Source organism: Tetrahymena thermophila (assembly GCF_000189635.1).
Source record: "Tetrahymena thermophila SB210 genomic scaffold scf_8254707, whole genome shotgun sequence".
NCBI lineage: Eukaryota > Ciliophora > Oligohymenophorea > Hymenostomatida > Tetrahymenidae > Tetrahymena > Tetrahymena thermophila.
Genome location: NW_002476472.1, coordinates 17,264 through 41,651, shown reverse-complemented (window position 1 = coordinate 41,651; position 24,388 = coordinate 17,264). Strand labels below are relative to the sequence as shown.

Below are 24,388 nucleotides of genomic sequence, written 5' to 3'. Positions count from 1 at the left end.
ATTTCTAAGTTGATATGATATTTTTTTCTCCAAAATAGTTCAAATTATAAAATTAAATTATATTTTAAGTTTTAAAAATTAAAAGAATAGCAAGAAAAGTAAGTTATTTTTAAGTATTTTATTGAGAAATTATAAAAAATAATTTAATCTAAACTTTAAAATTTAAAACATGCAATCAATCAATCAATTTTAAGCGATAGTAAAAATATTAAGTAAAATGATAATATTTTAATTCTAATAAAACAATATAAAATATATTATTTAAGTTGATTTAGTCTTCATTTTGGCTCAAAATCCTGATAATATGCAGTCAAAGCTTTATTTAGTGCTTTTTCATTTGTTTCATCCACTGATGGTCTAAATGTCCATATATAAATATAGTATTTAAATGTCTTTATTGATTCATGATCTATTTGCAAAAGACCTTAATCAGTTGTATTATCCTACAAAAACTCATTTATTTCTTCTAAGAGTTATTACTTTGTTTGTATATCCTCTCTTAACTGAGGAACCAAGACAAGGAGTAAATTTACTTTTAATAATATTAAAGTAGAAATTATACAAAATTAAAGACATTTATTTATTTATAAAAAAATTACAAATAATTTATATGCTCAAAATATTAGGATACTGAAGTAGAAGATAATCTAAAACTTGCTACTTTTTATTTAAAGTATCTCCTCCAAAGCAATCATCTAAAACTTTCTACAAGTTTACAAAATTCTCCTCAATCATGCCCATAAATTTTTTCTTTTTATAAAACAGTAAATAATATTTGAGTTGAAATTGTTCAGCTCTGAAATAATGTTTTACCATCTTTTGATGTATTTACTCTACTTAATTAAGTCTTTTTTGATTTTAAATTACTATTTTTACACAAAGCTTTAGGTCTAAAGAATTAAACAATCCTAACATATCATCCTTTTCTTCGTTCAAACATCTAATTTATAAAAACTATCAATTTAAAAAATAGTTTAAAAGAATGTTCGCATGATGCGCACTCAAAATATTAGAAGCATTATTTTGAATATTACTGGATATCATAGAATGAAATAATAATATCATCAAAAATTTTTTTTCCTTCCTTATTCAATTTTTCCAGCTTTTCTATTGATGTTTCTATGGAAAGCAGCTAAGCTAAAATAATTTCTTTTTTCCATTCATATAATTTTCCCTCTTGTTTATCTTTATCCATTTGTTTAAAAAATAATTACTTAAATATATTTATAAAAAATCTATGATATATTCTTAATTGGATCTAATTATGTATTAAAAATAAATTACAAATTAATTGCCTTAGATACAAAATAATTTATGAGTTTGCTACTTTAGTAATAATTTCAACAGGATAAATCAATGATTAACAAACATTTAAAATATATTTGAAATAAATAAAAAAATGATTTAATTATTTAATCATTCTGAAATTTCTAATTCATTATTAATAAACTTAGATTTTAATTTTTAAATGTTCATAATAAACGAAGATATAAAAATGAATTTAATATTAATTATTACTGAAATCTTTACCAAAATCTATAGATTCTATTATTTCAATTATAATAAAGTAAAATCAATAATGATAATTCTCATATTTTAAATAAAAAAATTATGCTCAAAAAAAATGTTAGCTTGTTGAATGATGCATATATTTCTTATCGACAAGTTATCCAATCTGAAGGAAAAATTTTTTTAATTAATAATTTTTTATAAGAAAATTAAGAATAAATGTTCTATTTCAAAAATTATAAAGTATAAATAATATGTTCATTCAGTAATATTTATTTGTGAACCAATTTTTTTGCAAGTAGTTTTGTTATTATCATCATAAATTTTTTTCTCTTTCATATTTTTATATTAAATTCTATTGACCTAAAATTTTTAAATGATAAATTTAGCAATTAAAAAAATTTATTTTAATTCTATTAATTAATAATATTATTTGTTTATTTAATTTTAAGATAATTTTTTAGATTTATTATATTTATCTTCTAATAATAATATCTTAAATCGTCATAAATGAATCCCTTCTCTCGTTTATCTCAGCATAAATAATTTTTTTATAAATTAAAATTAAAAATTTTACTTAAAGTAAAGATAAGAGTAAATAATTTTATTTTTTTTTAAATTTATGTCAAATACTAACAAACAAAATGAAATACAAATTATTTTTTGTTATCATTATAAAAGTTATTTAATTTATTGCTCCATTTCGTTTGGATTAACCTTAGGACTGAAGTAAGAAATAACTTTGCCAGTCTTTCCATCAATCAAGAATTTTGCAAAATTCCATGGGATCTTAGTTGCAGAATTGTTCTAAAATAGTTCTGAGTTTCTTCTTAAATATTTGTAAACAGGATGAGTGTTTTCACCATTCACATCGATCTTTGAGAAAAGTGGGAAGTCAACATTAAAGGTCTTTTGAGTGTATGAAAGAATTTCAGATTCAGCCCAAGGTTCTTATTCACCAAATTAATTACAGGGGAAAGCTAAGACTTCTAATCCTTAAGATTTATACTATTTATACAATTCAACAAGCTAAGTATAGTGACCAGAAGTAAGACCACATTTACAAGCTACATTTACAACAATAATAGCCTTTTTATTGTTAAAGTTCTTCAATGAGACGTTTTAACCATTGATGTCTATAGCAGAAAGCTCGTATAAGCTAGATGTATTGCTTTAAATTTATTCAGTACCGTTGATCATTTTTTTTTTTATTTTTATTTTTATGTATGTAGTTTTATTTTCTTGTTATTTATTTATTATTTTTGATAGTAAAAGTTGGGTTTTTGAATAAATAAAAAAAATTCTAGATAATTTCTAAATTTGACAAAAAATTGTAGTAATCTTTTGGTGCGTGGATTGTAATACGAAATAGGTGGGCAAATAAATTGATTTAATTGATAAAAAATAAATTGATATAATTGATAAGAAAATAAATTAGAAACTATAAATTTGAAATTAAAAAAGATTTATTGGTTAATTTACACTAAAAATTAGTTCAAAATGATGTAATCAAATTATTTAATTTCCAGATTTTTTCTTATGAAATAAAGATATATATCCTTTTTCAGTACCAATTAAACAAAAAGTGAAAAAAAATTATCAAAAATATAATGAAATTACTTTAATTTTTACTACAAATTTAAGAAGCCACTAAAGTCTTCAAAAATCTTCTTTAATGTAAATTATTTTTGTTTCATTTGTAATTATGTTTAGTATGTTTTTATTTAATCTTAATCTGTTAATTTTCTTTATGTAAGCATGAGTGGTAACTCAGATAATAAATTAACCTTCAAAAATTAATTAATTTCAATGATAATAATAGTGATTTTTAAAATAAATATTGTAATTAAAAGAGAAAAATAATATTTTTATTCATTTTTTCTTCAAAGATTTGAAAAATCTTTCTCTTGGTAGATTCAATAAAATTTGTAGGAGAGAGCAACCAAATTTTCACTTTTTATTGTATTAAACTTTAGCAGCTCATAGCCATCAAAATTTCAAAACATTATGTAATGAAATTCGAAGGTTCAAAAAATTTGATAAATAAAAGTTATTTATTTTACATTCGATTAAAATATTATTTATAAAATATAAATATAATATTGACACAAATTAAATTAGAAAATTATAAAAATATTTGTTGTAATTAATTAATTAATATTTTCATCTTAAATTTTTTAAAAATATTACAAAACAAAACAAAAAAAATTAATTTTGAAACTGTTTCCAAACCTTTATTTATTTATTTCTTTTATTTTTTTTTCATAGTATTTATTGTTCTAATAAATATATATTTCCTTTCCTACTCGATAATTTATTATCTGAGATTATAAATAATTAAATAAATATTTCTTTGATTTAATCTAAATATTTGAAAATTAAGAACTAAAATTATTTTTTTTGAATAAAATAATCATATTTTCTATTTTAATTCTATTAAATTTAAAATTTTGAATGTATAAGATTCTAAAATAGAGTTATTTTAAACCTACATATATTAGGTTTATAAAACTAGATTAATATTAGTAATATAATAATTTTTAAATAATTATTCATTAAATAAAAATAATCAATAATTTATTTTAATTTTAAATAAATAAAATAGTGAAAGAAAATATATTAATATTTAAAAAATTTATTAGGAAATTTAAACCATAAATTCACAAATATACTCATATACAAATTAATTATTTATTTGTAGTCATTATAAAAGTTATTTAATTTGTTGCTCCATTTCGTTTGGATTCACCTTAGGACTGAAGTAAGAAATCACTTTGCCAGTCTTTCCATCAATCAAGAATTTTGCAAAATTCCATGGGATCTTAGTTGCATAGTTGTTCTAAAATAGTTCTGAGTTTCTTCTTAAATATTTGTAAACAGGATGAGTATTTTCACCATTTACATCAATTTTGGAGAAAAGTGGGAAGTCAACATTAAAGGTCTTTTGAGTGTATGAAAGAATTTCAGATTCAGCCCAAGGTTCTTATTCACCAAATTAGTTACAAGGAAAAGCCAAGACTTCTAATCCTTAGGATTTATACTATTTGTACAAGCCAACAAGCTAAGTATAGTGATCAGAAGTAAGACCACATTTGCAAGCTACATTTACAACAATAATAACCTTTTTATTGTTGAAGCTCTTCAAAGAAACATTTTAGCCATTGATATCTATTGCGGAAAGCTCGTACAAGCTAGATGCGTTGCTTTAAATTTATTCAGAACCGTTGATCATTTATTTTTTAATATTTTATTCTTTTTGTTGTTTTTTATTTAAAATTTATTTATTGTTCATGAAATTACTTTTTGGCTTTTTGAATACTTGATCAAGTAATTCTGGACATTTTCTAAACTTTCAAAATACTGTTAAAAATTCTTTAGTGCGTTTATCAATATGAGAAATTAATAAAAATGTAATGAAGTTAATAGAATTTAAAAGAAAATTAATTTGAAATAATAAAATAGAAAGTAAAAAAATTTATTGATTAATTTTTTGTATAAAATTTGTTAAAAATGATGTAACAAGGTTTTTAAACTTCTAGATTTTATCTTAAATTAAATGACTCAGTTTTTTGAATGTAATTTTAACAGAAAATTAATTTAACTATCACAAATAGTAATTAAAATTTTTTTAAGAATAAATTTAAGTTTACTTTTAGTATTTGAATCATTATATAATTTATACTATATATGTATGATTAGAAAATTAAAGTTTCTAATTTTTATTTCAAGAAAAAAAATGAATCAGAATTTTAATAAAAATTCTACAAAATATTTTTTATCATAAATAGAAATGATTATTAATATAAATAATATTATGAAATTATTATTTTAACACACAAACATTTTTTGGAGAATAGCATATTTCAATTTAAATTTTATCATATTTTAATAATTTAGAGCAAAAATTTAAAGATTGTAATATGTAGTTTATATTTTCAAATATTTAAAAGAATTTTAACAATAATATATTAAATTTAAAATAATTACATAATATTTTATCATTATAAAATTTATTTAATTCTTTACTTCGTTTCATTTTAATTAACTTAAAACTAAAGTAAAAAACCACTTTGTATTATGATTAACTAAATTAAAAATAGTTTTCATCAAAAATTTTGAGCAAAAATTACAAAAAATGGCTTTATAATAATTTCTTAAGACGAATACAATATTATTAGTAAATATAATAAATCTTTAATTATAGGTATTCACTTAAAAAAATATTTGATCTAATGTTTTAAATCTTAATATTACTATAAAATAAATTAAACTTAAAGAAAATGTATTTAAATTTGTTAGTAAATTACATACATAAATTTACATATTCATACACTTAAATACAAACTATTTATTTTTTTTCATTATAAAAGTTATTTTATTTATTATTCCATTTCATTTGGATTCACCTTAGGATTGAAGTAAGAAATCACTTTACCTGTCTTTCCATCAATTAAGAATTTTGCAAAATTCCATGGAATCTTAGTTGCAGAGTTATTTTAAAATAGCTCTGAGTTTCTTCTTAAATATTTGTAAACAGGATGAGTATTTTCACCATTCACATCAATCTTTGAGAAAAGTGGGAAGTCAACATTAAAGGTCTTTTGAGTGTATGAAAGAATTTCAGATTCAGCCCAAGGCTCTTATTGACCAAATTAGTTACAGGGAAAAGCCAAGATTTCTAATCCTTGAGATTTGTACTATTTGTAAAGGCCAACAAGTTAGGTATAGTGATCAGAAGTAAGACCACATTTACAAGCTACATTTACAACAATAATAGCCTTTTTATTATTGAAATTCTTCAGAGAAACATTTTAGCCATTGATATCTATAGCGGAAAGCTCATATAAGCTAGATGTGTTGCTTTAAATTTATTCAGAACCGTTGATCATTTTTTTTATTTTTTTAAGTTTGTTTGTTTGTTTGTTTTTTATTTGTTTGTTATTAATTGTTTTACTTTTTAAGATAACAAAATTAGCTTTTTAAATTAATAAAAAAGAATTCTGGATATTATCTAAATTTGCAAAATGCTTATTAATAGCTGTTTGGTACGTTTATATTTATAAGAATTTGACGTGGAATTAAATGAATAGAATTTAAAAGAAAATTAATTTGAAATAATAAGCTAGAAAGTAATATTTTTTTATTGATTAACTTTTTGTGTAAAATTTGATCAAAGTGATGTCAAAAATTTTTCAACTTTCGAGATTTTATCTAATGTAATAAAGTATAACATATTTAAGTTTTCTTTAGTGTTTAATATCATCATTTCATAGATATATTAACATTTTAATTTTAAATTCTATATTTTCTTTGACTAAATTAAATGAATTTAAATTTTATTTATTAAAAATATGAAAGGAAATAAATTTAAAGATATTTGAATTATGATATTAAAATATTTACTTTTTTTCATAAAAAAATAATGTTTCAAGAAAATTTATAATATCTTAGGATAATTCTTGAGCACTACAAACAAAACTTTATTTTTATTTAACAATTTTTTAATATTCTTATAGCTTATTGGTAATTTTGTAAATAATGAAAGAACAAATTTAATAAATATTTATAGTATTCTTATAACTTACTGGTAATTTTATAAATCATGAGCACTATCTTTTATTGATTTAATTATTCAAGAACAAATTTAATAAAAATTTAATTATAGTTATAATAGATATTTTGGCACTGTATGAAAAATAGATTTAGTTGAAAATAAATTTTATATTTAAAGATAAAATGTGTAAAATTGAAATAATGGTGAACTATGTTTTTGTGTTCACATTGACAATATCCTTTATATCATGATATCATGGCTCGTGATATTTCAAATGCAGGAACAGCTATATTTGAAATTTAAGAACTAAAATTATTTTTTTTGTATAAAATAACAATATTTACTATTTTAATTCTATTAAATTATCTTTTTTAAATTAAAAATTTGATTGAAGAAATTAATTATAACATGAAAATATTATTCATTTTTTAACTTTTATAATGTATGATATTCAAATATAGAGTTATTTTTAAAATACATGCATTAAGTTTATAAAACTAGATTAATATTAGTAATATAATATATTTTTAATAATCATTAATTAAATAAAAATAATCAATAATTTATTTTAATTTTAAATAAATAAAATAGTAAAAAAAAAAATATTTAAATTTAAAAAATTTATTTTAAATCATAAATTTACATATATACTCAAATACAAATTAATTATTTATTTGTAGTCATTATAAAAGTTATTTAATTTGTTGCTCCATTTCGTTTGGATTCACCTTAGGACTGAAGTAAGAAATGACCTTACCTGTCTTTCCATCAATTAAGAATTTTGCAAAATTCCATGGGATCTTAGTTGCAGAGTTGTTCTAAAATAGTTCTGAGTTTCTTCTTAAATATTTGTAAATAGGATGAGTGTTTTCACCATTCACATCAATCTTTGAGAAAAGTGGGAAGTCAACATTAAAGGTCTTTTGAGTGTATGAAAGAATTTCAGATTCAGCCCAAGGTTCTTATTCACCAAATTAGTTACAAGGAAAAGCCAAGACTTCTAATCCTTAGGATTTATACTATTTGTACAAGCCAACAAGCTAAGTATAGTGATCAGAAGTAAGACCACATTTGCAAGCTACATTTACAACAATAATAGCCTTTTTATTGTTGAAGCTCTTCAAAGAAACGTTTTAGCCATTGATATCTATTGCGGAAAGCTCATATAAGCTAGATGCATTGCTTTGGATTTATTCAGAACCGTTGATCATTTTTTAATATTTAATTCTTTTTGTTGTTTTTTATTTAAAAATTATTTATTGTTTATGAAATTACTTTTTGGTTTTTAAATACTTGATCAAGTAATTCTGGATATTTTCTAAATTTTCTAAATACTGTTAAAAATTCTTTAGTGCGTTTATCAATATGAGAAATTAACATATATGTAATGAAGTTAATAGAATTTAAAAGAAAATTAATTTGAAATAATAAAATAGAAAGTAAAAGAATTTATTGATTAACTTTTTGTATAAAATTTGTTAAAAATGATATAACAAGGTTTTTAAATTTCTAGATTTTATCTTAAGTAAAATGACACAGTTTTTTGAATATAATTTTAACAGAAAATTAATTTAACTATCACAAAATGTAATTTTAATTTTTTTTTAAGAATAAATTTAAGTTTACTTTTAGCATTTGAATCATTATATAATTTATACTATATATGTATGATTAGAAAATTAAAGTTTCTAATTTTTATTTTAAGAAAAAAAATGAATCAGAATTATAAGATTTTTTGATGGTGCTTGTAGTGCCACTAATTGGATATGGGATAAAAATGAATTTACTTTATATGTAAATATATTAAGTCTTAACCAATAAAATTAAAAAAAATTTTTATTTAAAAAAAATCATAAAACAATTCTTTCATAATAAAAATTAAAACAAAAATATTTATTAAATTAATTAATTAGAAATAAATCTAGTTTATCGCAAATCCATTTATTAAATAAATTATAGCATTTAACTATCCATAAGAACTTAAAACCTCGAAGTGTTATAATTTAAGTTAACTAACTAACTAACCTTCAAAACCTATCTATCTAATTGAAATAATGTTCATTTATTTTTTCCAATTCTTCCTAATTTACATTTGAATATGATTCAATTATAGCTTCTTATTCTTTCAGGCTGTTCATATCTTTAACATTTACAACAAGAATGTCTTTATCTTTAATTGTCAAAGTTATTTTTATTTCAGGAACACCTTTAGGAAGAGGTTTAATATCAGTTAAATTAATTTTATAAAGCAGCTTATTTTAATTTGCCTAAGGATTAACTCCTAATATAATTTTTATAGAAACACTTGTCTAGTTATCAATATTAGTTGAAAAAACTTAAGAAACCTTTATGGGAAGTTTCATAGATCTCTCAACCATCCAATAAACGCATCCACCAGCTATTTCTATACCTAAATTAAACGGAATAAAGAAGTTTTTATTTTTAAATAATTAACTGAACGTTTCGCTTAATATAGCATTACCCATAGCTTTATCTCCATCAAATTAAAGATTATTTTAATAAATTTATTTTCCAAAATATTCAGATACAAGTTTCTAAACAAGAGGTATTCTCGTTGAACCTCCTGTTAAAATAACTTTATCAATATTATCCTTAGAGAAACCTGAATCTTTGAGACATTTTTCACAAAGCCTAATTGTATTTTCCAAAAATTCTTGGCAAATTTCTTCAAACTAAAGTCTTGTGATTGAGCAGCTAAAGCACCTACGTTCAATGCTATTAGGTAAGAAATATTCTAAATTTATATTGGCGATATCATTTTAAGAGAGTTCACATTTTGCCTTTTCAGTAACATCTCTTAAATTTTGAATTGCACTTTCACACCTAGTGATATCAATTCCTGTTTAAGAAAGAATTTATTTTGCAATATATTCAGAAAGTAAATTATTAATTTCTTCTCCTCCACTAAAAATATCACTTTAAGTTTCTTTTATATCATAAAAACCATCTTCAAAATGTATTATAGAAATATTAAATGTATATCCCCCTAAATGATATATAGCAATTAACCTATTATTTTATTAGTTTAAATGATCATTTGCATATAAAACACTGGTAGATTAATTTCTTAAACCTCGAATATTTAAATCTTAAACTAATTCTAAAAAGATTTCCCTTTACTTGTCATTGTAGTAGTCTGGAACAGTAATTAGCTTAGATTCACAATTAGAATCAGCTATTTACTTAAGCTAAGATATAAATTTTTAGCAAACTTACTCTGGAGTGAGTATTTAATTATCAAATTAAAAGCAAACATCTCCGTTCTAATTTCTAACTATATTTTTAGGTAATTTCTCAGAATTTTGTAGTATTATAGGATCATCAAATTTCATTCCAATAAATCGTTTTGCTCCATAAAAAGTTGAATTTATTTTCATCTATATCTAAAAAATTTAATTTTATTTAGAAGGAATTAATTAGTTTGAACTATAAAGATAATTTTAAATTTTACTAAATCTTTAATTGACTAGCCATCTAAAGAATTTCCATCATTGAGAAAAGAAACATAACTTAGAATTCCATTCTAATTTTCAGAGTTAGGTATTTTAAATGGAGTATCATATCTTTTTTTTGCAGAGTAAAGATTTGTATTTCCTAAATGAATACCTAAATAATACTTTTCAAGTTTTTAATCTACTTCTCTTTATTGATTTATGTCTTTAACTTAAATATTACAACTTATTATTTTAATTTTAAATAAAAAAGTTACAAGAAATTTTTTTTTAAATATTAAATTTTGCTAATTTTACAAGTATTTCACCATATTGCTTTAAGTTAATGAAACCTTTTTGATTAGTTTATGTAGCATCATTTTTAATTATCAACTAGTTTTTTTGAAAATATTGTTTTGTAATCTCAATTAATTAAACAAAAAATTATAAATTAATTAAATATCATTTCATATCTAATTTTCTAGAAATTTCTGAGTAAAAAAGAAATTAATTGCATGCTTATAAAAATTTTAAAAACAAGTATTCTTTCATGTACATATCATCTTTTGAATTCTTTTTCTTCTTTGATTTTTAAAATATATTAGTAAATATTTACTTATTAGTAGTATTTAAAGTAAAAATAAAAACAGAAATTTGATCTTTTTAAATAATTAATAAAACCAATTTATTTTAAATTTTTAATGAATGTGCTTTTAGATAGGAAAAATGATGATATTAAAATTTTATAAATCAAAAAAAAATAGATTAAAAAAATATTACTAATTTAGACTTCTATGCTTAGGCTAAAATTCACCTTAAAATATAAATATGATTTAAATTTTAATTGATAAGATGAAATAAAATAGAATGTATATATCACTTTCATTGACATATGGTAATTTTTACTGACTATTGATAAAATATAATTGTTTTTTTTGAAATAAATTAATTATCAAATCATTTAATTAAAGAAAATAAATCTATGCATTTTCGTTTGGTACCAAAAAGAAGAAGTAATAAACAAATTTATAAATAAAACAAATAACGAATAATAAATGAATGAAGGAATGAATGAATGAATTATTAATTTTTAAATTATACTTTTATATAAATTGTGAATTAGTTAGTTTTTATTTTCAAAAATTTATTTTTTTTCAAAAGATGTTAAAAATTGATTTCTTATTATTTTCATTATGGCAAAAATCATCTAGTGACTATAATATTTTTTAAGACCTTTAAATCATATCTTTATAGCCATCAACCATCATTTAATATTCTGCATAAACTTCTGGTAATTAATTTAATTTTACTGTTGATAGATTTTAATTTACAAATTTTAAATTAAGCTATTCGTCTATATTCATTTTTTAGTTAAGATCTTACATTTATTTTTCTACTTTCTATAACATACTTAGAGATTATGTGCTTGTCAGAAAAGGATTAATTTTTTTTTATTCAAATTCGTGAAGATAGCCTAAATCTTTGTATTTTTCATAGTTTTTACTATACAATTAATCAAAAATAGTTTCATTTATTTTGAGTTTTTATGCATCGATACAATCAATAAATTCTAAAGCACTTTCATAAGTAGCAAGATAATACTGGTCTATTCCTTTAATCCTCCATTTGCAGCGATATTCTCTAATAATTATTAGATAATTTGGTTTTTTTATTGTTAATATATTTTGAATATTACTATGTAAACATTAGATTGGCGTAAGGTTTTTCGGGTTTTGCTTATATTATTGTGAATATCATCATAGGAAGTAGCTAATCTGCTCCTACTGGCATTTTTGGATATATCGTTTGTAATGCTTCTATATAAAAATATTATACTATTTCTGATAAAAATTAAAATATTTACTGCTTAGCAAAACACTAGCAGAGGCAATCAAATTAAGTTTTTCTTTTGGTGTTTTTACTTGATCAATTTTTTATAAACCTGTATTTTAAGAATAGATTTACTGTTAAAGTATAAGAAAAGACTGTTATAATTTACAAAAATTTAATTATCAAATCTTAGTATTTACATTTTGTTGCCTTAGTGTAATTAGGATGCTTTAAAACCGCAGAATCTATCTCGAACATTGTAAGTGTAATAAATTCATATACTCTAAAATAAAACTCAAGTCTTTTATCTTACTTAACAGGATACTTCTTCATTAAACTTGATATATTTAGAATATATTTAATTTAATATAAAAATATGGTTTGATATTTACATATCATGCAAAGGTTTAATTACTATAACCTCAATAGCTTCACCATTTAATTTATGCACTGCTTGAGGTTCCTAGAATATTTCTTAAAATACGTGCTCAAACTCATAAATATGATCTTAAATATATTCAGGCATGTCATCTTAAATTTTAGGATTTTGCTGTACTTTCCTGATAAAACTATATAATTAAAGTTGGATATTAATTAGATGATGTGGAGATGTGCTTATAGAATTAGTTACTCTATAATTTTTGCTTTTAAATTGGATGCTATTTCTAATTTTATTTTTTCTGTAAATGTAACTTTAGCGTCATCATCTTGAGAAGTGTCATTTGAATCACTTTCACTGGAATTAAAATTATTTACAATCTTATATCCTTACTGAATATTTTCTTATATTGTATCTTAATTCTCCTTTTCATTATTTTCTTGTTTGATATTATCAATTATCTCCTTATCATTTTATTCTTCACTGCTACTATTCATAATAATATTGCTATAAGTATTATTATTATTGTTGTTATTGCTACCGCTATTATTAATCTCTTTTGATTCGTGCTATATATTTTCAAACTAGCTTTCATCACTATTTTTTTCTTCTATAACCTAAAACTCACTCGTATCTGAGCTCATTATAACAAACCTTATATTAATGAATAGTATATATTGATTTTCAATCTATAGTTATTAATGTTTGTATTTTTTTAGATTGTAAAAATATCTATCTATCTATTAGTAAATTCTAATTTTGATATCACAGAATTTTATGATAATTGATTAATTAATTACTATTAGATATTTTTAAAAACTTAAAATTGTTAAACTAAGCTATTTAAAAACGTAAAGTTTAAAAAAAGATTAAATTTAAAAGTGAATTATTTTAATAATATTTTAATGTTTTAATTAACACTAAAAATTATTTTTTTTATTTAATTTTTAAATATTTTTAAATTTAAAATTATTTATTTATTAATATGAATTTTTTATTATTTAAATTGTGTGATAATATATAAAAAATGATATGTATTTACATACTTACGTAATATCACTAGGAAGTAAATGAATTTAATATGAAAAAGCCCATTTAAAATGCATGACTCTATAAATAATTAGGGCATTAAAAATAAATGTTGTATCTAATTTAGTTATTTAATAAGCAAGCAAGGAGAAGTCAGAAAAAAAGGGGAAATAAATAAATAAAGAAGAAAAAAAAATATATAGTTGACTGATAAGAAGTGTATGTGTTTATTTTTTTATGTATTTATTTATGATCGTAATGGAATTAAAAGTGAAAGATGATGAGTGAATGAATGCTTAAGTTGAGAGTATATTAATTAATAAGGAAAATAGGAATAAATAATTAAAAATCTTAAAAGAAAAATCAAATATAAAAGATAATTGATATATTCTTTAAATTATCAAAATTTTTCAAAAGTCAATTAATTAGTTTTAATAAGATAAATCTCTCAAAATAGAAATGGTCAACGGCGGCTGTCCCTTCTCAAAGGATCCTGAACATAAAATCACTCCAGTTATTCTTGGTTCTCATTTAGCAGCATTGAACTTAGGTTTAATGGTAGCATATCTTGCAGATTTCAGATTAGTTAGTTCCTCTTTGAACATATTAGCTTTCTCCTTGTTCGCCTGTTTAGTAGCAGTCTAATTAAAGAAGTTCTTAGGTGTTGAATTCAAGTATAACCAATCAAGCTAAAAGGAATAATAATCTGCTGAAGCTTCCTGCTGCAAGATTGATTTGAATAATCCTGAATCCATTAAGGGTCTTTACATCCATTTATATACATGGATTAACAACGGAGTTTAAAGATTCAGAAAGATTGTTTTACTCCAAGACAAGTTGTACACTTTAAAATGGTTATCAATCCTCTACTTCGCTACTAAGGTTGCTTACTTCTTAGGTGACTTCGGCTTTTTGTTTGTTGCTTCCAACGTAGCTTGCGTTACTCCTTATGTTCTCTAAAACCACAGTGAGTAAATTAAGCAATTATATTAGACTGTTAAGTAGCAAGTTACCTAGTAAGTCTCTGCTTTGGCTGACAAAATCCCTGGTAAAGCAAAAACTGATTGAAAAAATCTAATATGCAAAAATAATATTGAAAATTAATTGTAATAACAAATTCACAAACCCTCTCATACATATTAGTTGAATTAATCAAAGCAAAAACAAAAGCAATATAAAATAAAATAATATTCAACCCATAAATTTTATTTAAAATTCACTAATGTCGTCAACCAACCAACATACATGTTTTGAATTAATTGTTTGTTTCTTAAATTATTAAGTAATTAGAATGCAAATTTCATTTAAATTATTGACATAAATACTATAATATCTGCAATAACAAGCATTTAATGTCTATTTTTGATAAAATAAGATTATAATTATAAATATCTATAATGGAATGATTAAATTTTAGAGAATCATTACTTGTTTCAACAATATTTTTATAGTTGAAAAATAAACAAATAAACAAATAAATAATTAGTATCTCTTTTAAAAGTTAAGTTCAATCAAAAAAGAAAAAAGTTAATTAATTAATAAATTATCTCATCAAAATATTCAAATATTTTATTTGACAAAATATTCATTTAAAAGAAAATTTTAATAAATTAATTAATTATTTAACTTTTATATTATTCCTATTAGATTTTGGTATCATCAGAACGAACATTAGATATCAAACATAAAAAACAAATAAACAAAGAAAAAAAGAAAATATCTATTTTACTTTAAAAAATTAACTAAAAATGTATTTATTTATTTATTTATTTATTAAGGAAGCAGTTTTCTATCATAAAATCATAAAATTAAATTATTAAATTGAATGTATAAAATCAACTAAAAATAATGAAAATAAATATTATTAAACAGGTTTTATTATATTTTGAAAGTAATATTTATTCAATAAGTTTGTTTAGGATATTAAAAATTACAAAAACTCCTCTCACTATTGTTGTAAACTAGGGCTGTTGAGAAATTCTAGTGGATTTTTTATTATGTCTTGGAGATGGTCTAAATGTATCATTTTTATTATTGTGTACTGTATATCTCTATCAAATTAAAACTTATTTATGCAAATTATAGATATAAGAGCACTAAATTCTAAAAAAGGCCTATCTTATTAAAAAATATAAGGACCTTTTTGGTTAAGTAAGAAAAATATAATTTTTTGCATATCTTCAAATATCTCTTTCATCAAAGGCTCAAAGAATTTTACATCAAAAGCATTATTTACTGTTGCGATAGTTAACTTTTCAAAAAAATTCTATGCTTAGCTTTCTGTGTAAGAGCTAAACCTGCTTTTTAGATTATTGTAAATTATATCTTTTTTGAAAATTAGATTGTCTTTGATAGATTTAATGAGCTATTCTTCTTAAATGTACTTTTCTTAAAATTGGGTTTCTATTAATTCTTCATCTCTCTGTTCTGACAAGTAGATGCCATACAAAAGAAGGCATTAAATACCTTTATCCAGTATCGTAGAGAAATATTACTAAAACTCGATTGGCAGTATAATTTAATATTCTTCTGTGTACAAATCAACTACTCTTGATATGCATTCGATTAATTATATCTGTCTCCTTCTTTTAATAGATGTATATTCCTTTTAAAAGGGCTTATTCATTATTTTTTAATATATTTTGTGAATAAGGAAATTTAAATAAATTAAATTAATTTTTAGATATAGCTGTTAAATTAAGTAGAAATATTTGTAAAAATTTGATGTCAAAGATTTTTTGGTGGGCATTTTTATAATAGCCATGAATTTTTTTATCTGATAAGCTTATAAAAGTAGAATTAAAAGTTGAACTATCAAGTATGGATTATGCTTTTCCAAATAAGCATTTAATAAAATTTATCCTAAAAAGGTTTAATTGTTTTTTTTGCTTTGATGCATTATGTAAATAAATTATATGGATTTTATGGAATTTAATAGTTAAAGTCAAAATATAATGGAAAAAGAAAAATGGTAAAGTAGTGTTAGATTAAAAGAAATAAGTCTAAATAATAAAATTTAAACAATTATTAAATAACTAAAATAATAAATTGTATTTTAATTTAAAATTTAAGAAAATAAGTCATTGATTGATGCTTATTTTTTAGGTAAAAATAACATTTAAATATAATTAGTTTTTTAAATTTTTTATTCAACAATTAAATAAAAAAATATTTTAAATAATCAATATCAAAAAATAATTGCTATTATTAATAAATAAATAATAAATTAAAATTATAAATTAAAAAATTTAAATTAAGTTGAAATGAAAATATTGTTAATAAATCTATTTATTGGTATTTTAATGATATAATTATTTTTTATAAAACAAATTAACACATTTATTTAATTAGCTAAATAAAAATTGCACTTAGGTTAAACCACTTAAAGAACATAAATTAATAATTTGTATTTAATTTTTTAAGTAAAATAATATTTGAATATTATTTGACTAAAATAAATGATTTTATAAACTATGAAATAAAAAACATTTTTAAGAATCAAGTAAAAATAATTGATGAATATTAATTAAATATACTTGAATAAAAACATATAAATTAATTCGATATATCTATTTATTATGGAAATTATGAATTGAAAAGCTTAAATAAATATATTTGAAATAGAAAATATTGATAATTAATAATTAATATTCATATATCTCTATTTAAAAAATGTATTTAGTTAATTTAAACATAAAATAAAAATGTTTAATGCTTGATAATAATCAGAGGGTTTATATTAAGAAAATAAGTTTAAAGGAATTATTTAAGTAAAAACGAATGGCTTGAACTAAATTATAAAATATTTTTAATAACGAAAAATAAAAAAATGTTTACAATTAATTATATTAATTTTATCTTAATCTCATTTTTTCTTTTTTATTAAAAAACTAGGAACCAAACCTTTAAAGAAATTTTTAGTTTCATTCAAAAATGAAATAATTATTTTTTAATAAATAAATTAATATTCATACATCTCTATTTAATAAAAGGAAATAGTTAATTTAAACATAAAAAAATAATGTTTAATACTTGATAATAATCAGATGGTTCATATTAAGAAAATAAGTTTAAAGGAATTATTTAAGTGAAAATGAATGGCTTGAACTAAATTATAAATTATAAAATATTTTTAATAACGAAAAATAAAAAATGTTTATAATTAATTATATTAATTTTATCTTTATCTCATTTTTTCTTTTTTATTAAAAAACTAGGAACCAAACCTTTAAAGAAATTTTTAGTTTCATTCAGATCTCTATCAACAATTTAGTTTATAACATTAGGATCTTTCTTTGGTGGTGGGACATTGTTTTGGCGCTACTTTTCATCTTTTTATTGTTCTAGTTTGAGTCTTTCTTCTTCTTCTTTTTTACGTCTATTTTCTATGAATTAATTTGTAAAAGATGATTCGTTGTTCTTTTTGTTTTCTTCATCGTCTTCTTCAGAATCACTAAATTGAGGTTAGTTTTACTTTTACTACTTTTAATCGGTCTATGGATTATCTTATTGTTATTCTTTTTGACTTTATTCTTATCCATATTTTTCTATTTACTTACGAGCCTCATCTAAATTCATTTCTTTAATTCCTAGATCTCTTTTAAGACTTAAATCTTCTATTTAGAATTTTTCTGTTATATCTTTGTAATAAAGCTCTGAAAAAATGCTTTTAAGCTCTTGTTTTACAATGTCAGCATATTTACGATTCACCACTTCATCACACTCAAAATAATCGATTTGTTATCTCAAAAGATTTTACAAGAACTTTTCAATGAAATTTCCAGAAAATTTGGTGTCTTAAGTAAGTATTCTCAAGTCAAAAAGAAGATTGTCTTAAATGTATTCGTCATATTTTTCCAAGAACATCTCACCCATTTTTCTACCAATGTCAATCTTGAAATTAGTGCAGTGAAGGTAACGAGCATTTGAAGCGAAAGAAGAAGTTCTAGGTTTACTCATGACAACCGTTTAAAATATTTTAGAGAACAAGTACAAAATCATAAGAGTTCTTATGCTAAATGTATGATAAAACTTAATAACACAATTTTGTTAATCAGCCAGTAAATTGCAAATCATAGTCAAATCAAATATCATTCTTTTTTAGCACTGCTTTTCTTACTACAAATACCCTTCTACATTAGGACAAGAGCGTAAGCCTAAATATAAATCAAAGCCTTCAAAGCTAAAATCTTACTCTTATGCTTGTTCTTTTAATGTGTTGATGTAACTTTTAACTGATTCACCACTATCGATGTTAAAATCTTAAGTTTCTTTAATATACATGTCAATTTCATGATAATTTGGTGAATTCTTAATATTTTAAAGTTTTGGAGTGTTTTAAAGCCATACACTTAAGATTGAGGTAGTCATATTCAGTTCAATATCTTTTTTAAGATACTCAATATATCCAATATTCTCAAAGCTTCCATAAACATGATAAAATGTGCTTACTTAGCTGTTTTTTTTAACAAATCCTGTGAGAATTTTCAATAAATTCTGGCATTTTATAACCTTCAAATTTGAATATTATTCCATCTTGATCTAATTATCAATTTAATTTTTTTAAAAAAATTATTTTTATTTAGCTAAAAGTATAATTTTAGTGCGTTTTTTTCATCTTTTGAAATAAATGCTCAATATATTTAATTGAACAAAGTATTTAGATGCTTTTTTATATATTTAGTTATGAACTTCTATCTATTTGCAAATCACATACAATATTTTATATAGAAAGATGGGAGCTAAAGGTAAAATGATAAGATGAATGCAAAATTATATTTATTTACCTGGTCTACAATCAAATTATATTGCTTAATATATTCCTGGCGATCAAAATTAGTAACTGAATTCTTGAAATGTGTGTCTACAATAAGATTTTTTTATTCTTTTAATTACTCAGTTCGTATTTTCTCTAAAAATGGCATATCAGTTCTAATCGATTGGACTCTATTATATGTTATTTTCTCTAATTATTCGTCTTTACTAAACAGAATGCCAGTTAATTTCTTAAGATTCCCTTTTTTGGCTAAATGAGTATTGGGTTAGTATTCATTATTAGATGAATGTATTTTTTTGTGAGGAGATCTATCTTTATGTTAATCGTCAGAAGGATTAGGTCTTTTATCATTATTTCTATTATTGAAAAAGCTCATACCCAAGGGCTCTATAATTTTTAATGGATCATCAACAGCTTCCTTGTAATATCTGTTGGAATCATCAAATAAATCTGGTACGCTCATAATAATGTAAGCTACTTTAATTTTTGTATTCACTTCAGAAACAAACAATATTAATTTATTTTTAATAAATATTTATAGTTTTTAATTTACTAGCTATTTAAGTATATATATATATATATCATCTATCATGAATGCATTAATAATATTTTTACAAAGACATAGAACAATGAATAAATAAAAGTGTTTAAATATTAATATTCAAAAAATATTTTTTAAGCAATATAAATTGTTTTTATTGATTTATAACTCTAATTAATGATTTCATACTTCTTAATAAAATGAATTTGATAGTGTCTTTCTTTTTAAAATTCATTTAATTATTTTTAGATAAATTCCTCAAATCTGAATAATTTTATGCAAATATGAAAATGCTAAATTGGACATTAAGTTTATAGCAAAATTTACATATTAGTCTTTAAAGCATGAATAAAGTTATGCTTAATTCTTCAGTAAATGAACATATGAAAGTATGTATTTACATTTCAATTATTAGTTAGAAACAAAGTGAAAATATTATTTAATATACAGCTAATAGGCAACATAAATGATAGATAATAAACGTTATACAATATATTTAATTGATTTTTTGATTGTTACTATTGCATTACAATAAATATTTATTTGAATTTATTTAGCATTAACTAACTAACTAACTTAATTATATTATTAATTTGCTTTTTACTTACTCGCTTTTTAACTTCCATCACACATGTTTTCAAATTACAAATATATTTATTTATTTATATATTTGCATATTAACTTATTTATTAGAAATGAAATATGTATGATATGGATTGATGGATAATTAATTAATTTATTTATTGATTATATGATTAATAGATGGAGTTGTTATGCTTCTAATTATATTATTAAGTGAGATAGTTGTATGAAAAATGATATAAACTATTTAATTCATGAACAATATTTTTATAATTTATAGATTTTGATAAATTAATAAGGATTGAGCTTTTGAAAATCACTAAGGCGACTAATATGTATGCATTTAGGCCGTTAGTAATGCAAGACGCTCAATCAAATTAACTTAAATAAATATTTCTCACTAAGCTTCGGTTTCATCAATTTTCTTTAATTATTCAGATTCTTTTCTTTTAATGTTACTTCTAGAAATGCTGTTTTTTCTATAAGGAATTGAGGTAGTACCTTGATAAGGAGTTCCAGGGTTGCTGAGAGGCTAAATTAATTAAAAATACAAATTAATTAAAATTAAAATTTTTGGTAGGAGTTAAAAAGTTTATTAATTAATTAGTAGAAGGAGATAAAAGTTAGTTTTAATTAATTAATTATTTACCAATAATTCGACTTCAGTGGGCTTTGTGACTTCGATTTCCTTAGCAGCATTTATATTAATAACAGGGATAAAATCATCCTTTGAGGATTTAACAATAGATTCAGGAGTAGTTATTTTTTCTTTAATAAGCTTGAAAATGTTAACCAAACGTTCCTTATCATAGGTAATTTTCACATCCTTGCCCTTTCTAACATAAACTACTTCTTCATGTTTATGGCCAGACTTTTCGTGATTTTTATTTTAGTGACTATATTTATCTCTACTTTCACTAACTTGTCTTTCTCTGACTTTGTCTTTGCTTTCACTAACGAGTCTTTCTCTTTAATCCTTGCTTTTGTCGTCAACTTTTATTTTAACTTCTTTTTTAGCGGCAGGAGATGCTTCTGCGTTTTATCTCTTTTCAGCGCTAGCTTTTCTGGTGCGTCTAGAGTCGGCTTAATTGTTATCGACTTAGTTTTCATTTTGAGCTTAGGGTTGAGAACCTAACAAAGATGGGAAGTTTTCTTCGTTATCAACTATGGGTTTTTGAGGCTTGGTCTTCTTGTTTCCATTCTTCAAATTGCCCTTCTTGGAATTCTTATCTTTATTGACAACCTTTTCGCCGGATTTATTGTTGTAATTGCTTGCATTTTTGCCCTTTTTTTCACTGAATTTACCTCCGTCTTATCTCTTTTTGCTCTTGCTTTTATTCAAGCTGCTATTTTTATTGTTGTTATCAACTTGACCTCTGCTCTTGCTACGATTGTTACCTTTTTAGTTATTATTGTTAACTTTTCCGTTACCTTAGACGTGATTATTACGTCTGTGATTGTTGCTAATATTGTTAGGATTTCCTTATTGAGGAAAGCCGAATAATTGGGGTTACTAGTACATCATAAAAGCCAAGGGGTTGAATTGTTGCTATTGCTATTGTTTATCAATAGTAGCACTTTCACCATTGCTTTTTCTAATTGATGGCTAAAGATTAAAGTCTTAGGTGGGTTATTAGTAGAAGAAATAGTTAAAAGGATTAGCAAAGATATTTTCACCAACCTTATTCTTATTTGCAACAGGGAAATTGTTTTATCCTTAAAAGAATTGTAAATTTTCGTACATTTCTTGGGCTTTCTTATCTTCATTTAACCTATTTTTAGAATAAATTTTATTATAAATTCAACATAAAGAGAATTATTTTTTTTAATTTATATCAAATTTTTTAGAAATCAAAAACTTTGAATTACTTTTCATAATATTTAGAAAGATCTTCCTTAACATTATTTCTAAAGACTTTGTAGAGATTTTCTTCTCTCAATTAGACTTCAGCAGGTTCACACTATTTTGTTATAAGAAATAATTTTAAAAAACAATTTTCTTCAACAATAAAAGAAATGAATTTTTTTCAAATGTAATTACTTCTATTTTGTTGGAATTAATCCAATTGTATAAACCAGTAGCCTTTTCTTCATTTTCGACAGTCAAGAAAGCAGAAGTGGGGCTAACAATTTTAATGTGATCAATTTTCTATGATTTAAAAAATAATTTAACTTCTTAATTCTAACATAGATCTTATAAATGGTATTAAAGGTCTCAAATGCTATTATAATTATCTTAACTAAAGATTATAATTGTTAATAGATTAATGCAATCATTAAATCTATCAATTCATTCATATTTTAGATAAGCATCATCATAGATTTTTTTTAATTTGTAAAATAAAGGTGGCGGATTTCAAATAATAAATAAAAACATTTTTAAAGATTTACTGTATTGGACTTTTCCTTAATATGGTTAAGTAAATTGTCAATGTTAGTATGCTTGATTTCAGCAATTCTAACATAAATTCTAACCTTATTAGGGATGATTTTAGGAATAACATAGAGCTATTCTTAATTAACAATAATATTTTCGCAGGTCTTCAAAGCTTGCAAAACATAACGTCCATTAGGACAAATTTTATAGATTTCCTTTTATTGATAAACGATTTGTAAGGGTATTTCCATCTTGTCATTCATTCTGGCAATAAAGTAGACATCCTTTTCTAAATTTTCTCTTCTGAAAAGGTCTTCCAACTATTTATTTTAACCAAAAAAAGAATTGTAGAAGATAAATTATTAAGTGACTATTTTTTTTAAAAAGTGCTAAATTTGATAGCATTTCAAAAGGTGGTAGTTTCGCAAGCTTGCTTTTAAGCTAGCTACTCAGCATCCTTCAAATTTTAATAAAAGGTCGACTGCTTTAAACCACCTTGATTGCATGCTTTAAAATTAAATTATACTCTACCTTATTTTTAAGCTACTATTGAATTTCAACGCTATCTAAATATTTTTAAAAGAAGAAGGTTAGAAAAATATTTTAATAAGCAGCAAAATAATTGAAAAAGGAGTGAAAATAAATAAATAAATACCGAATTTCTTATGATCAGTCATTTATGTAATCACTTTTAATTGCTTGGTGTTTAGATTTGTTTACAAAAGCACTTTGTTATTTCTTGCAAATTTGTTTTTTCTTTTTATTATTATAATTATTATTTCTAAGGAATAATTTTCTTTATCTTTCCTTTTTTTAGATTGTAAAATTTGATTGCTTGATTTTTTGCTTTATATCGCTTTAAACAGTTTTGTCCGTAAAAAGAGATAAAAATACTAACCATAACCTTTTTTTAATATATGTATAATCTTATACTCTTTATACTTTCATTCATAGTTATAGCTAGCTAGCTGTGACTGAATCTTTAAAATTTATTATAATACCTTAAAACATAAATCTAGGATTAATTTGATTTGATCTATCTATTGATCCATCTCCTACTTGCAAATAAATAGAATTTCCTTCGCATTTTAATGAAAGGTCATTCTTACCCGGCGCAATAATACTAATGTATTATAAATCTGTATCTCAGAATTAACACATCAAATTTAATTTTAAACTTTTTAATAAACATGTTTGTTTAGTTATTTGCTTTACTTTCCATTTATACTCATCACTTTTTATTTCTTCTTTATTATTTTATTAAATATGCATTTAGTTCCCTTATATTTATTCTATGCTGTATGAAATTAAGCATTGATTAGCAAATCTCACTCAATAATTTTTGATTCATTAAAGTCC

At 22.0% G+C, this 24,388-nt stretch overlaps 11 protein-coding genes across 11 annotated transcripts; 2 read left to right on the top strand and 9 right to left on the bottom strand. All coding sequences in view use genetic code 6, as the record gives it.

Annotated features, from left to right (window-relative positions):
• Positions 1-278: 278 nt before the first annotated feature.
• On the bottom strand, positions 279-1,195 carry TTHERM_00895670 (hypothetical protein; the record flags this gene model as incomplete). Its single annotated transcript, XM_001031217.2, has 4 exons — positions 279-532; positions 600-750; positions 814-940; positions 1,035-1,195. The coding sequence occupies 4 exons, from the start codon at positions 1,193-1,195 to the stop codon at positions 279-281; spliced, it is 693 nt and encodes a 230-aa protein (XP_001031217.2).
• Positions 1,196-2,178: 983 nt separating this feature from the next.
• Positions 2,179-2,748, bottom strand: TTHERM_00895660 (phospholipid hydroperoxide glutathione peroxidase; the record flags this gene model as incomplete). Its single annotated transcript, XM_001031216.4, has 1 exon — positions 2,179-2,748. The coding sequence occupies exon 1, from the start codon at positions 2,707-2,709 to the stop codon at positions 2,179-2,181; it is 531 nt and encodes a 176-aa protein (XP_001031216.3). The 5' UTR covers positions 2,710-2,748.
• Positions 2,749-4,210: 1,462 nt separating this feature from the next.
• Positions 4,211-4,741, bottom strand: TTHERM_00895650 (phospholipid hydroperoxide glutathione peroxidase; the record flags this gene model as incomplete). The annotated part of the gene is made up of 1 exon (XM_001031215.1): positions 4,211-4,741. One exon carries the CDS (start codon positions 4,739-4,741, stop codon positions 4,211-4,213), a length of 531 nt encoding a protein of 176 aa, XP_001031215.1.
• A 1,126-nt stretch (positions 4,742-5,867) lies between these two features.
• Positions 5,868-6,398, bottom strand: TTHERM_00895640 (phospholipid hydroperoxide glutathione peroxidase; the record flags this gene model as incomplete). Its single annotated transcript, XM_001031214.1, has 1 exon — positions 5,868-6,398. The coding sequence occupies one exon, from the start codon at positions 6,396-6,398 to the stop codon at positions 5,868-5,870; it is 531 nt and encodes a 176-aa protein (XP_001031214.1).
• A 1,345-nt stretch (positions 6,399-7,743) lies between these two features.
• Positions 7,744-8,274, bottom strand: TTHERM_00895630 (phospholipid hydroperoxide glutathione peroxidase; the record flags this gene model as incomplete). Its single annotated transcript, XM_001031213.1, has 1 exon — positions 7,744-8,274. The coding sequence occupies one exon, from the start codon at positions 8,272-8,274 to the stop codon at positions 7,744-7,746; it is 531 nt and encodes a 176-aa protein (XP_001031213.1).
• An 816-nt stretch (positions 8,275-9,090) lies between these two features.
• On the bottom strand, positions 9,091-10,895 carry TTHERM_00895620 (molecular chaperone DnaK; the record flags this gene model as incomplete). Its single annotated transcript, XM_001031212.2, has 3 exons — positions 9,091-10,467; positions 10,536-10,761; positions 10,834-10,895. The coding sequence occupies 3 exons, from the start codon at positions 10,893-10,895 to the stop codon at positions 9,091-9,093; spliced, it is 1,665 nt and encodes a 554-aa protein (XP_001031212.2).
• A 774-nt stretch (positions 10,896-11,669) lies between these two features.
• TTHERM_000895611 (DnaK protein) lies at positions 11,670-13,368 on the bottom strand (the record flags this gene model as incomplete). Its single annotated transcript, XM_012796690.1, has 6 exons — positions 11,670-12,156; positions 12,212-12,332; positions 12,380-12,457; positions 12,546-12,682; positions 12,738-12,914; positions 12,977-13,368. The coding sequence occupies 6 exons, from the start codon at positions 13,366-13,368 to the stop codon at positions 11,670-11,672; spliced, it is 1,392 nt and encodes a 463-aa protein (XP_012652144.1).
• Positions 13,369-14,212: 844 nt separating this feature from the next.
• TTHERM_00895610 (reticulon protein) lies at positions 14,213-14,821 on the top strand (the record flags this gene model as incomplete). Its single annotated transcript, XM_001031211.3, has 1 exon — positions 14,213-14,821. One exon carries the CDS (start codon positions 14,213-14,215, stop codon positions 14,819-14,821), a length of 609 nt encoding a protein of 202 aa, XP_001031211.1.
• A 940-nt stretch (positions 14,822-15,761) lies between these two features.
• Positions 15,762-16,184, top strand: TTHERM_000895593 (transmembrane protein, putative; the record flags this gene model as incomplete). Its single annotated transcript, XM_012796689.1, has 2 exons — positions 15,762-15,772; positions 15,839-16,184. 2 exons carry the CDS (start codon positions 15,762-15,764, stop codon positions 16,182-16,184), a joined length of 357 nt encoding a protein of 118 aa, XP_012652143.1.
• A 1,757-nt stretch (positions 16,185-17,941) lies between these two features.
• Positions 17,942-19,992, bottom strand: TTHERM_00895590 (ribosomal RNA large subunit methyltransferase; the record flags this gene model as incomplete). Its single annotated transcript, XM_001031209.1, has 2 exons — positions 17,942-19,294; positions 19,540-19,992. 2 exons carry the CDS (start codon positions 19,990-19,992, stop codon positions 17,942-17,944), a joined length of 1,806 nt encoding a protein of 601 aa, XP_001031209.1.
• Positions 19,993-21,049: 1,057 nt separating this feature from the next.
• TTHERM_00895580 (LA motif RNA-binding domain protein) lies at positions 21,050-23,862 on the bottom strand (the record flags this gene model as incomplete). The annotated part of the gene is made up of 7 exons (XM_001031208.4): positions 23,685-23,862; positions 23,561-23,595; positions 23,044-23,349; positions 22,694-22,801; positions 22,522-22,613; positions 21,302-22,424; positions 21,050-21,184 (listed from the first exon to the last, which is right to left on the bottom strand). Exons 1-7 carry the CDS (start codon positions 23,704-23,706, stop codon positions 21,050-21,052), a joined length of 1,821 nt encoding a protein of 606 aa, XP_001031208.3. The 5' UTR covers positions 23,707-23,862.
• Positions 23,863-24,388: the final 526 nt, after the last annotated feature.